The sequence below is a fragment of the Myotis daubentonii genome, chromosome 1 (assembly GCF_963259705.1).
Source record: "Myotis daubentonii chromosome 1, mMyoDau2.1, whole genome shotgun sequence".
In the NCBI taxonomy this organism is placed as follows: domain Eukaryota; kingdom Metazoa; phylum Chordata; class Mammalia; order Chiroptera; family Vespertilionidae; genus Myotis; species Myotis daubentonii.
Window position 1 is genome coordinate 67591942 of NC_081840.1, and position 14675 is coordinate 67606616.

Here is a 14675-nt window from a genome sequence, read left to right on the forward strand (position 1 = left end):
GAGCTAAAATTCGGGTTACGAGCCAGCTTCAGATACCCCACCGCTAGTTGGCGCAGCGAACGTCACAGTGAACGCCACAACATCAGCCCAGCATTACATGTCTCACTCGTTCACTTTTTGATTTGACATACGAGCAATTTGAGTTACGAGCTCCGTCACAGAACGAATTAAACTCGTAAGTCAAGGCCCCACTGTAATGTGTTTTTTTTTCCATTTAAAAACTGAAAAGTGAAGAAACCTGCATATGTAGGACATAGAGGCCTTAGCAAAAATACTTTGAGAAATATGGCTGAACTAGCTCACCTAAACTTTTAATCTGAGAAGCAGTTTTCACTTCACAGAAATGCTGACAATTTAAAAAGGTTTAATTAAAATGATCTGTTATGCTAGTCATAAACAAATCCTGACATTCTTAGGCTAAGCAGAAAAAACCCTGATGTCAACCAAAGGAAGCAACCTGTGCAAGGTGGGATCTAAGTAGTACACACACACTAGAGACACAGATATCATATATTGATGGGATAAACTATGATGTTATTTACATAAAGCTTAACTACATGTGTGCATTACGCAGTACGATGCCTTAAATATTCCTCTTCCTAACTGGGATAAGGTATTTCACAATTGCTGGGTCTTTTTTGTTTTACTACTTTTATTGTTGCCTCTCCCTGTCACTTTTGCATGATGGGGATCATAAAGGACAAAAGAACACACTGTAATGAGGCTGAAGGAAAATATGTCACAGAAAGAACTCAAACTGAGTCTATTATATGCTAACAGTGATCATCATTTATGCAGACAGTTTCTATTGTGCTTTATCCATAAGGAAGTTCTAATGGCTTTAAACAAAAACAAAATATTAATTAGTTGATCTTTTATAAAAATATTTCACAGAAAATTAAAACATACTTTAAAAACTAGACCCATTGTGAGAAAACAAAATAATTTATGCAATTGTTTTATAAAAAACTTTCAGATTGCAAATGTCTTCTGATGAAGGTATAAACTAAGGTGAATATGTGTAATAACTATCCACGAGAATAGGAAACCAAGTAAAGGTAATAAGTAGTTAGATTGATTTCTCTTCCCGATCTCCCAGATTAAAAGTAGTGAGTTTTATGTTGCCAATTCATGAGTCTGAAATGCCCGAAGTCAAGGACAGTCTCAAGACCAAAGTCAATCATCTCTGCCAAGGTCCTGAACCTGTCCAATGGCCACTTTGAACAGGGCAGGCTCTGTGTGTGAAAAGAATTCTGTCCAGCCCAGCCAAGGTCAAGTGTCCATTTCACAGACCATTCAGATACTTGGTCTCTTCTCCTCCCACCTGCTGCCTGCTTCCTGGCAGCTCCCCTGCTTATTTGTAGCTCCTTAAAGAGGAAGGGAAAAGACACCGAAAAAAGCAAACTCAATTTAGGTAATTTGGCTACCATATTCATGGAATTAAACATTAAACTTAGGCATGTTCTCCCTGGGGCTGGGGTGGGGTGGGGTAGGGTGGGAGGGCACACCCACACCCACTTCTTCCTCCCAGGCACCTTACATTTGCCTTTCTGCTAAGCTCTTAGGGCCCTTCTTCTGCCTCTGTAACTTGTTTCCTGCACTTATGCAGCATAGCTGGCTCACTTCTACTACCTCTGTAACTTTCTAAATAAACTTTATCTTATAATTTGGAAAAAAAATTGTCAAATTAATTCTATACAAGTGATTCCTACGCCACTTAGTGGTTATATCAGTACTAGAGGCCGGTGTATAGATTCGTACACCGGTGGGGTCCCTTGCCTGGCCTGTGCCCCCTTGCAATCCGGGACCCCTCAGGGGATGTCGGACTGCCAGTTTGGCTGATCCCAGCACCAAAGCGGCAGGCGGCTGGGCACTGCACCACTCCCACTCATCCTGGCCCGCTGAGCCTGCTGCTGCAGCTTGGTAGCACTGCAGGAGCTGCACTGGCCAGTCCTGAACCTGGGTAGCTCCTGCATTGAGCATCTGCCCCCTGGTGGTCAGTGCACATCATAGTGACTGGTCAAACAGTCGACTGGTTGCTTAGGGTTTTATATATATAGATGGCTGATAAAAGATGATGGCATTTAGGGCAAAGGAGTAGATAATGAAAACTTGATTTTAACATAAACAATTCAAATCACAAATTGCTGAACCACTTCACTCCAAATAGCCATCAATAGACAAAACTGCTAAATAAGATACATAGAGAATAAAATGGAAAAAAAGAAAATGGTTATCCTAGTCAGGCACAACATGCGTACTGGGAAAATGCTAACTAAGTAGATGGATATCAACTTAAGAAAATAGGATTTGGTCATTAAAAATCACAGGCATTAGTGAAACTAATATACTATTGTACGTCAACTGTAATTGAAAATAAAAACTATTTAAAGAAAAGATTACAGGCATCAGAACTCATTTTGTTACATATATTTCATCAGTAACAAATGCACATGATGCAAAATTCTATTAATTCATAATATTTCAACCATTTTGGTTTCTAAAGCTCAAGTGGTTATAATGATGATGAAATTTAAATTATCTCCCTGCTAACAATATTTCCAAAAGCCTAGGTTTTAATTGCTATCTTACAGAAGGGGAAACCTGAGTGACCTCTCATTGTGGTCATTAGGAATGGGAGCTAGAGTGACCGACTATCAGCTCACCAGTCTTCCTTGGACTGTACGGTCTAGAGGCCGTGGTGTCTACTCTACCTCATTTCTTCATGATTAACTTTTGTTGTTAGAAAGGTTAAATGAATTTAGCTAGTTTACTCACCAATACATTTTCCTTTGTGCACCATGAGCTGATCAGTATTACCCATAGAGAAATACAGGATTTCACAAGAGCCAGGAGAATCTTCACTATTACATACAGAATACTGCCGCTCTCGCCTTAAAAATAAATTTGGACATGATTATTTTTTCCAACTTCTTGCCCCTCCATTTTCTTCTGTTTACTAGACTATTCATAGTCTCACATCTGTTTCTACTGGGAATTGAGCTTAAGGGGCTAATGGGAAAGTTGTTCAACTCCCCCATTTCCCATTGAGGTCTTTCCCTCATGAACTCTACAAACCCCCAACTCTAGATCTCCACTGTCCAATGTGGTAGTCATTAGCCACATGTGGATATCTAAACTAATTAAAATTAAATTAAAAATTCAGTTCTTCGCCCTGGCTGGTGTGGCTCAGTTGGTTGAGCATTGTCCCATGCACTGAAAGGTCGCTGGTTTGAGTCCTAGTCAGGGCACATGCCTCAGATGCAGGCTTGATACCAAGTGGGGGCCTGCAGGAGGCAGTCAACCGATGTTTCTTTCTCCTTGTCCCTCCCTCTCTCTCTAAAGTCAATAAAAACTTTTTTAAAAAAATTCAGTTCTTCGACTGTAGTAGTCACATTTAGGTACTTAGTAGCCAAAAGTGGCCAACATTAGTATAAAACAGCGGTTCTCAACCTGTGGGTCGCGACCCCTTTGGCGGTCAAACAACCCTTTCACAGGGGTCGCCTAAGACCATTCTGCATATCAGATATTTACATTACGATTCATAACAGTAGCAACATTACAGTTATGAAGTAGCAAGGAAAATAATTTTATGGTTGGGTCACAACATGAGGAACTGTATTGAAAGGGCCAGAAGGTTGAGAACCACTGGTATAAAACATTTTCATCATCACAGCAGTTCTACAGAGATTTAGCTCAACCACATTGACCCCACAATATCTTCATTCCAGATGCATATGAACATCTGGGGAAAGCTAAAAAAGGGGGGGGGGGGTTTGGAGCACTTCAAATTCCCATTCTCCAAATGGGCTCCCAACCACTGAATGATAGATATTCTGCCATTTCCTTTTAATAAAGTCTCTAAAACACTTAAAGCCAAATCCTCCTCCTCTCTTTCTCCATTCTACTTTTTTTTTCCTGAGTGGGAAGCAACAGCGGGGAAGGTAGATTATAATGCAAAAGTAATAAATAAATTGGGGAGAGGGAAGTAGGGAAGAGGCCAGGGAGAGCACTCTTGATGGTTAGGATTGGATACTTTTAAGAAATGCTTTGATGAGGCATCTGGACAAATCTCTATAAAGCAGCCCTCTCACTCTAAGCACGATCTTGACTTCTACTTTCACACAGAACACGAGGCAATGGGGAATAAAGCCCACACTTTCTATTGTTCCACCTAAAAAGTTAGTTGGAATCTGTACATTCTTTCTTTTTCCCAGTCTCTGAGGAAGGCCAGCTATGCTGTCCTCGGTTCCATTTCCTACAGCCTCTCTGGGATCTTGGTCCATTGGTTGTCCCTCTCTCCTGTATGTTCAATCTCCCCTCTAGATTCGCTCCTTCCCCTCAGCTATACATCTCTCCCAACTCCACGTCCTCTTGTTCTTTGTTTTCAAACTTCTACACTTGCTGTCTCCACTTCTGCCCCTCTACTTACTCTTGATGCTACTGCAATGTCAATAAAACTGCCACCTCCCTCTTACCCACTCTCAATCTGGCTTTTCCCCTGGGTTCTTTTATTTTGGTTTGTGGCATAGTCATCCATTCTGTCTCGAGTCAAAAGCATGAGTCCCCTTGGGCTCCCAGACCTCCTACATCTAACTGATCCCCAAGTATCATACTCTCCATTCCCCCTGCCCTGTTGAGATCATCTCCAATGTTCCCCTGGGCACATGTAATGCTCCATTACTAACTGGTCTCTCCACCTCCAATCCTACATCTTCCCTTTCCCCACCCCACTGCTGATAAGACCCATTTTGACATGAGTCTCATGTGCCCACATATTCTAACACCAGGGAATGACTAATACATTGTACTTCTAAAGTTACTCATGCAACCAGGGGCACACTGGTTTATGGAGAAAATAATAAAAGCAAAGATTTAAAATGATATATTAGACTTATTAACATAAATTATTTAGAAGCACCTCTGCATCAGCTCTGCCTCCTCCAACGATGGTGCTAATAGTCATTTTAGTCTAGGTCATCTTTACGTTCTTTAGTTTACAGTGTGTAAATGTTTGGTTTTATTTTTTAGAGTGTTTTAGAATACTAATCACCCCATCATGACAGTTAAATACCAACACAATGAGATGGCTAAGAGTGCTAATAAGAAAAGATGTATCATTATGATTAAAATAAAAGTAAAAGTGCCAAGAAAAAGGCAAATGTGGTACATGCTACCTAAGACAGGCTGGCAGCTGGAACAGTTCTGAAGGATAAGAAGTAAATCCCACTGAGTTAAAAAAAGTAGGAATGAAGAGGTGAAAACCAATGTCACTGATGTCTCTGGTGTTCACCTAAAAATATGTATGTATTTGGTTTTTAGGAGAAGAAAAATAAAAGAATAAAATGGAACACTATGCTTATTTCCTTTGACTTTCTAATCCATAAAGACCAATGAATAGCAAGGAAGGAACAACATCAAGAGTAAATCATGAAGTACTTTGGTATATCGAGGACTTTTTATTTCTTTATCAAGGAAGCACATGAACTACACTTGAAGACTCATTCTTTCCTAGTCAGTAGTCAACACAGTGACAGAGTTTCATGCAGGGATGTGCAATATTTTGGCAAACATTAGATGAAAACTATTTCATGTTCCTTCTTGGATGCTCATGGGATGTTTTTCTACCCAAGACATACAAATATCACTCTTACAAGCATAACAAAAAAAGTTTTCCTACCTATGTCAAAGGGAGAATTCCCCATCCCACTTGAGTAAACTTGCAAATGATCTTTGATCTTAAAAGCAAATCTAAACTTAGACCCATTGTTTATAGTTAGTCACAAAAATGGAAATGTTTAAACTTAAAAAACTGTTTTTATATATCCAAAAAGACTTATTCATAGCATTGATTTCTTTCTGCTGTGCGGAGAGCAGCTACAGCGTTTGGACAGGTTCAAGCCTCGGACTAATGAGAGGGCACGGTCCTCTCGTGGCCACGTGCCAGTCCCAGCTTGGAGGGCAAAGCACAATTATAGCAAAGGCTATGGTTGTAAGCTTGACTGTATAGTCCAGTGGTTCTCAACCTTGGCTGCACATTAGAATCACCTGGGAATCTTTTTAAAATCCTGATTTCTGGGCCTCATCCTCTGGAAATTCTGTTTCTTTGTTATGAGGTAGGGCCACAACATTAGTAACAAAGAAACAGAATTTCCGGAGGATGAGACCCAGAAATCAGGATTTTAAAAAGATTCCCAGGTGATTCTAATGTGCAGCCAAGGTTGAGAACCACTGGTATAGTCCGAACCTGTGGTCCCAGGTGGCTAAGTGATATAGGTTGCGGGAGGTGCAGCAAGTGCTGCCAAAACAAAGCTTGATAGAGTTCAGGTGCATGTAATTGAGTAGATTCGAAACCCAGAGAATATTGTAAACATCTTGACCACGCCCTTACTTTGCCTCGTGGAATCTGGCTATAACATAAAGACTCGGCTTGCAGGCTGTGGCACGGTCTCTCGATCCGAGAGCAGCGTCCCACCTAGACCCAGCTATATTCTCTTGTCTGTCTTCTTTAATCCTTCACTGCCTCCCCTCAGGTTCACCCCTAGCCATGCTGAGTGCGACTCACTGCTGATTCTAACACAACAGAAATTTGTTGAGTATTTCTTAGTGAAATGCTGTCAACTTCAAACTATGTTGCCTACTGAAAGCCCAGTTGCAAAAATAATCTAATTTAGTGTAAGGAGTTATAACTTAAAATTAAATTGTTACCAGAAACAGTATTCAAGAGAAAATTCAGCTCACCTTAACAGTAGGTGACTAAACATTAATATCCAAATGATTTCTAAGCTGATTTTTTTTTTTTTTAAATCAGTAATTAAGGAAAGAACTGAAACGTTTCCTTCTTATAAAGAAACTATAACCTGGAAGTTTATATGTCTTTAATTTGGTATCTAAAATGTTTCTTTCGCCCTAACTGGTTTGGCTCAGTGGATAGAGCGTCAGCCTGCGGACTGAAGGGTCCCAGGTTCGATTCTGGTCAAGGGCATGTACCTTGGTTGCGGGCACATCCCCATTGGGGAGTGTGCAGGAGGCAGCTGACTGATGTTTCTCTCTCATCGGTGTTTCTAACTCTCTATCCCTCTCCCTTCCTCTCTGTAAAAAAATCAATAAAATATATTTTAAAAAAATAAAAATAAAATAAAATGTTTCTTTCCATAGAAGAAAAACGTTGGTTGTCAGTGCTGCTTAGATTCTCAAAAGACAGTTTAAACACATAAGGAAGCTGAATTATAATACCTACACTACTTGATCACCTACCCACTCATAAATGGATTCTGTACTAAAATTTCTTTCTGATCCACAGAGGGTCACAACAAATATTTAGGGAAGTCTCAATTTTTTAGTGGAAAGGATGTGGAGGAAGAGGTAGATCTTTCCTATGACCCCTGGTGACAGGGAACAACCCAGGAGCCCACCTGCAACGACAGGGTCCTCAGCAGCTACAGGAAGGGGAGCCCTGGCAACAAACTGGGGCTCCATTCTCAGGTAAAGAATCTTCTACATACACCATGCCCATTTGGAGCATTTCCCACATACGTGGTGGGGCCTAAGCAGTTACAGACCAAAAACAAATACAGTGGGAAATTTGACTGGATGATGATTCTGATGGAAGAACAAATTTTAAGTCATTTATTGACTAGTTAGATCATTGGAAGTCAGATCAAACTGCATTGGAGGCAAGATTGTGAAGTGTGATAGTTATGAAGGTGAGTGAGCAATAAAACTAGTTTAATTAAAAATACTTACGAAGTGTTAAAACAAATGAAAATTTTGTTTCATATGGCTAACAAATAGTCTATTAAGACATACAGGCTTTGAAAAAGTTATTAAAACAACTATCTGAAAATTCATCAACTTTCACAACAAGTTGTTTTATTCCTTCTACATCTTTCATTCTTCCGATCAGAAATCTCAAGGACTTACCTAGATCTTCCAGAGGAGTTGGTCCGATGTTTACCGTTTCCTACAAAGTCGGGAGAGCCTCCATGTGGAACAGCAGCTGTTCTGTGTCCTCCTGGGTCCTTCCTAGAGATATGATCTTGGTTTGAAAAACTAGCAATTTCCAAACGTTCCTAGAAAAAAAGAAAAGTAAACCTACTTTAGACATAGGTCATAAATGGAAGACAATCATGGTGTATAATTATGAATTCAGGAGAAAGCGCATATTTTATTTAAACGAAATGCTTTCAAGTATAATAAAGTTGAACTCAACTTTTAAAAGTTTAATGTCCAAGAAAACACTCATGGATAGGGACAACAGTGTGGTGATTGCTGGGGTGGGGTGGTTCTGGAGGAGGGTACAGGGGGGATAAATGGTGATGGACTAAGACTTGACTTGGGGGTGGTGAACACACAATACAGTGTACAGATGATGTGTTGTGGAATTGTGCACCTGAGACCTGTATAATTTTGTTATCCAGTGTTACCCCAATAAGTTAAATAAAAAGGAAAATAAATAAAAATGATAACAATTTAATATCCAAATATGTACTGGTTCAGGAACTGAAGGTCAGATTACAGTTTTAAATGGAAATGTTAGAATCTTGGAATATGCATAAAAAGTTAGAAAGAAGAACAAGAGGAAAGGAACGGAAAGCATTCAAAGAGAGAGCAAGGTGGAAGAAGGGAAGGCAGATCAGACATAAAGCAGGAGACCTGGTGGAAACATCTTACAATTTGTACACAACTTTGCACTTTCAGAGGGTAGTATATTTACTAGTATCTGTGGGAATAGTTACATGAGACAGAAAGGGGACATCATAAGTCCCATTTTAAGGGACAAGGATAGTAAGTCACAGAACGTGTCACCTAAAGGTCCCAGAACTTGGCAGTAAAAAAGCCAAAGCTTTAAGCCAGGTGCTGCTTCTCATACATCAGTGCCTCCTCCCACTACGCCTCATAGCTTCCTTTTAGTTAACTGCCATCATTTTAGAAATGGAATGAGTAACGCATTTTTATTCAGCTGGACACAGGAAAAATATAGAAAAAAGGACTTTATCCTTTTTCACACTGCTTTGAAACCTGCTCTGTAAATCCTTCTTTTCCATCACTGAACGAAATCTCAAGTAGAGCCTTATGGTTTCCAGGCACTCCTCAGTAAGAACAAATTGTTTTATTTTCCAAGTACGAAGAATTCCAGTCTGAGTTAATTATCAAAACTTCAATATCATCTCTCCCTCGACTCATCTAATAAACTACCAGAGGTGCATAAGCCTAAGTCACTTACAGATAATATACAATTCTAAATTTTGCTTCCTGTTTGGTGATTCTTTTAGTGCTTCATTTTGAGCTTTACTACTGAAATGACGCAGGAGGGGGAAATATCATCAATAGCAATAAGAAGATTTTATGTTTAGCAAAATGTAAACCATTTTAGTATGGCAGACTGGATAATGTACCTGCTTGGCCATTTCTTTCCTTTTTTTCTCTTCTTTGATCTCTTCTTTCCTTCTCTGAATCTCATGAAGGATTTCACGTTGCTGAAAGAGATCATAGTGCCATCAAAGGCCAATCTTTGAAACCTCTACAACATAAAAGTTCTGAAATTATAAAAACTCTTGTAATTTATAAAATTCACAAGCCCTTTCTTCCTAAGAGACCTGAATACATGGAAACTAGTTCAAACTGTAGTTGCATCAGTTTTATCAGAGTCTTATGCAATAGGTATTCCCACTTAACTAGGTATGAAGACTGTGGGGGAGGGATAGCTGCCCCCATTCTTCAAGTTCCATGTAGAGAGACTTTCGCTACAGCACCTCTGTTGGACTCTCCTGTCCTCCCACATGTGACTCAGCCCCTCTTCTGAGATGTCTGCCTGTCTGCGGAGAACATGCACGTGTGCTGCTCTCTGCCATGGGGTCCAGGGCAGATTTGGAGGAGGTGAGCTGTTCTCAGTGCCGGGGACCAGGGTGGCACGGGCACCACCACCACAGCCACACACTATCAGCTGCATTCTTCAATCAGCTTTCTCAGTATTAAAAGCGATATGTTGATTCCCATCCAATCAATTCATGTATCTATTGCTCCACTGGGTCTAAATTTAGGTAGGGAAAAATAATGTGTTTTTATCAGTCCCCTAAAATTCAAGATTGTAATATCAAAACCATTAAGACACTCAACGAAAAGTGTAACAGCAATTACACAAAATGAGAAAACATGTCCCAAGCTAACAAGCAGTTTTAGCAGTACACCAAAACAAGATTGTTAGCTAAATATTCACTGTCTATACTAATAATAGAATATGCAAATAGTCTGGGACGCCATCACCTAACAACCAATCAGGATGGGGGCAGGGCCATGGCGGAGAGTTCTCAGCACGCCTGCGCCGGGGGTCCGAAGGGCGTGGTGAGGAAGGGAGAGCAGATAAGCAGTTAGGGGGATCAGGCCAGGAGGGGAGACCAGTTAGGGGGATCAGGCTGGCAGGGGAGAGCAGTTAGGGCCATCAGGGTGGCAGGGGAGCAGTTAGGGGCATCAGGCAGGCAGGTGAGCGGTTAGGAGCCAATGGTTCTGAATTACGAGAGGAATCCTGGATTAGAGAGGGTGCAGGCCGGGCTGAGGGACACCCCCCCTGCCCCGTGCACAAATTTCATGCACCAAGCTTCTAGTCTTCTAATAAAAACTTCCCTTCCAGCACTGGCTGGTTTTGGTTAGTGGTTAGAGTGTTGGCCCTCAGACTGAAGGGTTGCAGGTTCTATTCCTGGCCAACGGTACATACATTGGTAGCAGGCTCCATCTCTGGCCCTTTGTAGGTTGGGGCGCATGCGGGAGGCAACCAATTGATGTGTCTCTCTTACATCAATGTTTCTCTCTGTCTCTCCCTCTCCCTTCCACTCTTTCTAAAAATCAATGGAAAAATATCCTCAGATGAGCATTAACAAATAATAAAAATAAATAAATAAAATGTGCCTTCCTAAAAACAATGACAATAAGGAGCTTTAAATTCTAAATGGTAACGAGGATATACAATTAAATAGAAGATAAGCAATAACAAAATTAATGGGACCCACTAAGAGACAGTGTTAACATGTAGGTGTGTAGGTGAAGACAGTCACAACCTATAGAAGCTCACAGTCGTCGGGGCTGGCCACCTGTGATGACAAAGATCTCACCTCCTGCTCCTCTTTCCGCTTGGCCTCTAACAGCCTCTGCTGCTCCTCCTGAGCCCGCCTTTCCAGCATTTCTTCATGAAAAGACTTGGGAGGGGGCTTGTTATGTTCGTTGAGAAATGATTGCACATGGTAAGCCAGTTCAAATATCATCACCTAAACAGGGAGATGAATGTCAATCACAAATGGTCAAATGATGGGAAGACAGGGTGCCAAGGAGAGATTACAGAAAAACATGCAGACAACCAGATAGCCACTTACAGTAGTGATATTCATTTTGATATGACACGTTCTGAATTCAGGACGTGAGGCAATCACAGCAGGACAAGGCTTTTACATGACTCATCATGTTGCTATCAAGACAAATCACTAGATGAATAAAAAGCTTCACTTGTCTTTTGTAGTCCTGTTTCATTTATTGGATTTTTTGTTTAATAAATCTGATAAAATATTTTTCTGTACAAATAATTTGATAAAATGTTTAAGACTGAATAAAAATAAAAAACTACCTTCCTAACTAGAAAACCTGTCTACATATGATAGCTAAACAGACAATAATCATTGCTAACATCAGCTTTCATCTACCCACACCGCATACTGAAAATAATTCTATTGGGGGTCTAGAAGCAGATATTTAAAGCCCTCATTATCTCCCTGCTGGTAATGGGCCAGTAGGAGGCTGATCAATACCTAGACAGCACTTCATTTACACTTAGGGAAGCATTCAGACAGTGCCAGAAGAAAAGCGACCTCCCTCTCAGACAGTCATGTGACCACAGGAAGCCACTTTCCCCTGCACCTGGGAGTCATAAATCATACTGGGATTGGTAAATCAATAGAACAGGGTGGCTGGGACCCCACGCTGACTGACTGCCCCAACCCCAAAGAGGTCAAGATGCCAAGCTCCTTCTGCACCTGACAACCAACACACTGAGATGTTTTTCCTTCAATTATACAATGAGGCAGCTTCATAACTCTTATTTCAATTATATGTTTAAAACATTTTCTGAAGGGACTTAAAAACAAACAAACATTTTCTGAAGGGACTTAACATGGTGGTAAATAGTAATAGAAGTCATGGTACACAAGGATATAAAGTTTATTGACTTAGGGATGAAATGCAAAGAAACCACAGCTGTTGCAGGGGAAATTCGTGTATTTTTTATTATACCAGAAGCTGTGGCATTCACTAGATATACTTCGATTTACAATTGAGAAACACTAGCCTAGAGTTTAGGAGGCAAGTTCTTTACAGAAAAGCTCTTTTTTGCCCTGGCTGGATAGCTCAGTTGGGTAAAGCATGTCCTGGTACGCCAAGGTTGTGGGTTCAATCTTTAGTTAGGGCACATATAAGAATCAACCAATTAATGCATAAATAAGAGGAACAACAAATAGATGTTTCTCTCTCTCTCTCTGTCTCTCTGTCTCTCTCTCTTTCTCTCTCTCCCCCCATTACGCTCTTTCTTTAAAATCAATAAGTAAAAAAATAAAAAGCTCTTTTAAGAAAAGCTGGGGCCCTAGCCAGTTTGGCTCAGTGGATAGAGCATCGGCCTGTGGACCGAAGGGTCCTGGGTTTGATTCCAGTCAAGGGCACATGCCTGGGTTACGGGATCAATCCCCAGTAGGGGGCGTGCAGGAGGCAGCCAATCAATGATTCTCTCTCATCATTGATGTTTCAATCTCCCTCCCTTTGTCTCTGAAATCAATAAAAAAATATATTTAATAAACAACAACAACAAAAAGCTAGGAAAAGACGGTAGTTTCTATTATATCAAAGAGAAACTACTGTACCAGAAAGGAGCCAGGAGCTAGGTGGTGGAGAGTTTTTCTTCTGCCAATCTGTTTAATTTAAAAGCATTTTCTATACAAACAAATCTGATAAATATATAATACTAGATGAAAACAAGAACTACTTTCAAAACTGGCAATTGTCCCTCCCCCATATTTACAGGGTTCATTGTTTGGCTTCCCTCAAGCTTCTGCTCAAATGTCACCTTATCAGAGGCCTCTCCTGACCTTATTTACAACAGCCACTCTCATTCTCATAATACACATCCGTATCAGTCAGAGCTCTCCAGAGAAACAGAACCAACAGGGTGTGTGTGTGTGTATGTGTGTGTGTGTGTGTATGTGTGTAGAGAAAGAGGGAGGGAGGGAGGGAGAGAGAGAGAGAGAGAGAGAGAGAGAGAGATACATTTATTTTAAGGTATTGGTTCATGTGATTCTAGAGTTATAGAGCCTAGTGAGTCCAAAATCTGCAGAGTGGCTAAAAAGTTAATGTTGCAGCCAAGTCCAAAGGCCATCCATCTTCTGGAAATTTCCTCTTCTAGGAAGGCCAGTCTTTTTCTATTAAAGCCTCTATTAAAGATTGGATGAGACCCACCCACGTTATGGAGGGTAATCTGCTTAACTCAAAGTCCCACAGATTTAAATGTTTATCTCATCCAAAAATTACCTACATAGAAACATACAGAATAACATATGGTCAAACATCTGGGTACTGTGGCCTAGCCAAGTTCACATATAACATTAATTATCACAACATCTATTAGAACAGCTAAAATAAAAAAGTGACATCAAGTGCTGACAAGGATGTGGACCACTCACATATTGCTGGGGGGGAATGTAAAGTGGTACTGCCAACCTGGAAAAGTATGGCGGGTTCTTAAAAAATGAACACACATCTACCATATACCCACAAATGCATTCTGAGGCATTTGTTCCAGATAAATGAAAACGTCTGTTCACATCAAAGGCTGTACATGAGCCCTGGCTAGTGTGGCTCAGTTGGTTGAGTGTCAGCCTGAGCACTGAAAGGTCCTGGATTTGATTTCCGGTCAAAGGCATGTACCTGGGTTGCAGGTTCGATCCCTAGCCCTAGTTGGGGTGTGTGCGGGAGACAACCAATCGATGTGTCTCTCTCACCTCTCTCTCTCTCTCTCTCCCTCCTACCTCCCTCCCTTCCACTCTCTCTAAAAACCAATGGAAAAAATATCCTTGGGTGAGGATTAACAAAAAACACAAACAAAACCCTGTACATGAATGTTTAAAACATGTTACTTTTTAGTAGCTCAAAACTGGAAACAATCCAGATGTCTTCCACCTGGTAGATGGTAAACAAATTGTGGTACCATGAAATACATAGAATACTACTCAGGAGTAAAAATTAAGAATTACTGATTCATGCAACAATCTGGTTGAATTTACAGAGAATTGTGTTGAGTTAAAACAAAGCTAATCCCAAGGTTACACACTATATGACTGTACTTATATAATTTCCTTAAGTGAGAAAAATTATATAACTGGAGAACAGATTAGTGGTTGTCAGGTGTCAGGAGAAGGTGGAGGTGGGGATAAGGGGGTGGCTATAAAAGGGCAACATGTGGTGATGAAACTATCTGACTACCAATGCCAATATCCTGACTATGATACTATGCATAGTTTTGCGAAAAATTACCATAGGGACAAACTAAGGAAAGGGTTTATCTGATCTGTCAATATTATTTCTTTTTTTAAAAAAAAATATATTTTATTGATTTTTTTTATAGAGAGGAAGGGAGAGAGATAGAG

General features: G+C 40.5%; 1 protein-coding gene across 1 annotated transcript in view; it reads right to left on the bottom strand.

Moving 5' to 3' along the window:
• Nucleotides 1–14675, bottom strand: part of EIF2AK4 (eukaryotic translation initiation factor 2 alpha kinase 4) — a 100796-nt gene that overhangs the window by 68189 nt on the left and 17932 nt on the right. The window contains exons 4-7 of the mRNA XM_059705048.1: nt 11109–11261; nt 9399–9479; nt 7924–8072; nt 2779–2894 (exon numbers count right to left, since the gene is read on the bottom strand). Coding sequence (XP_059561031.1) covers nt 2779–2894; nt 7924–8072; nt 9399–9479; nt 11109–11261 — 499 coding nt within the window. The remainder of the gene's footprint in view (nt 1–2778; nt 2895–7923; nt 8073–9398; nt 9480–11108; nt 11262–14675) is intronic.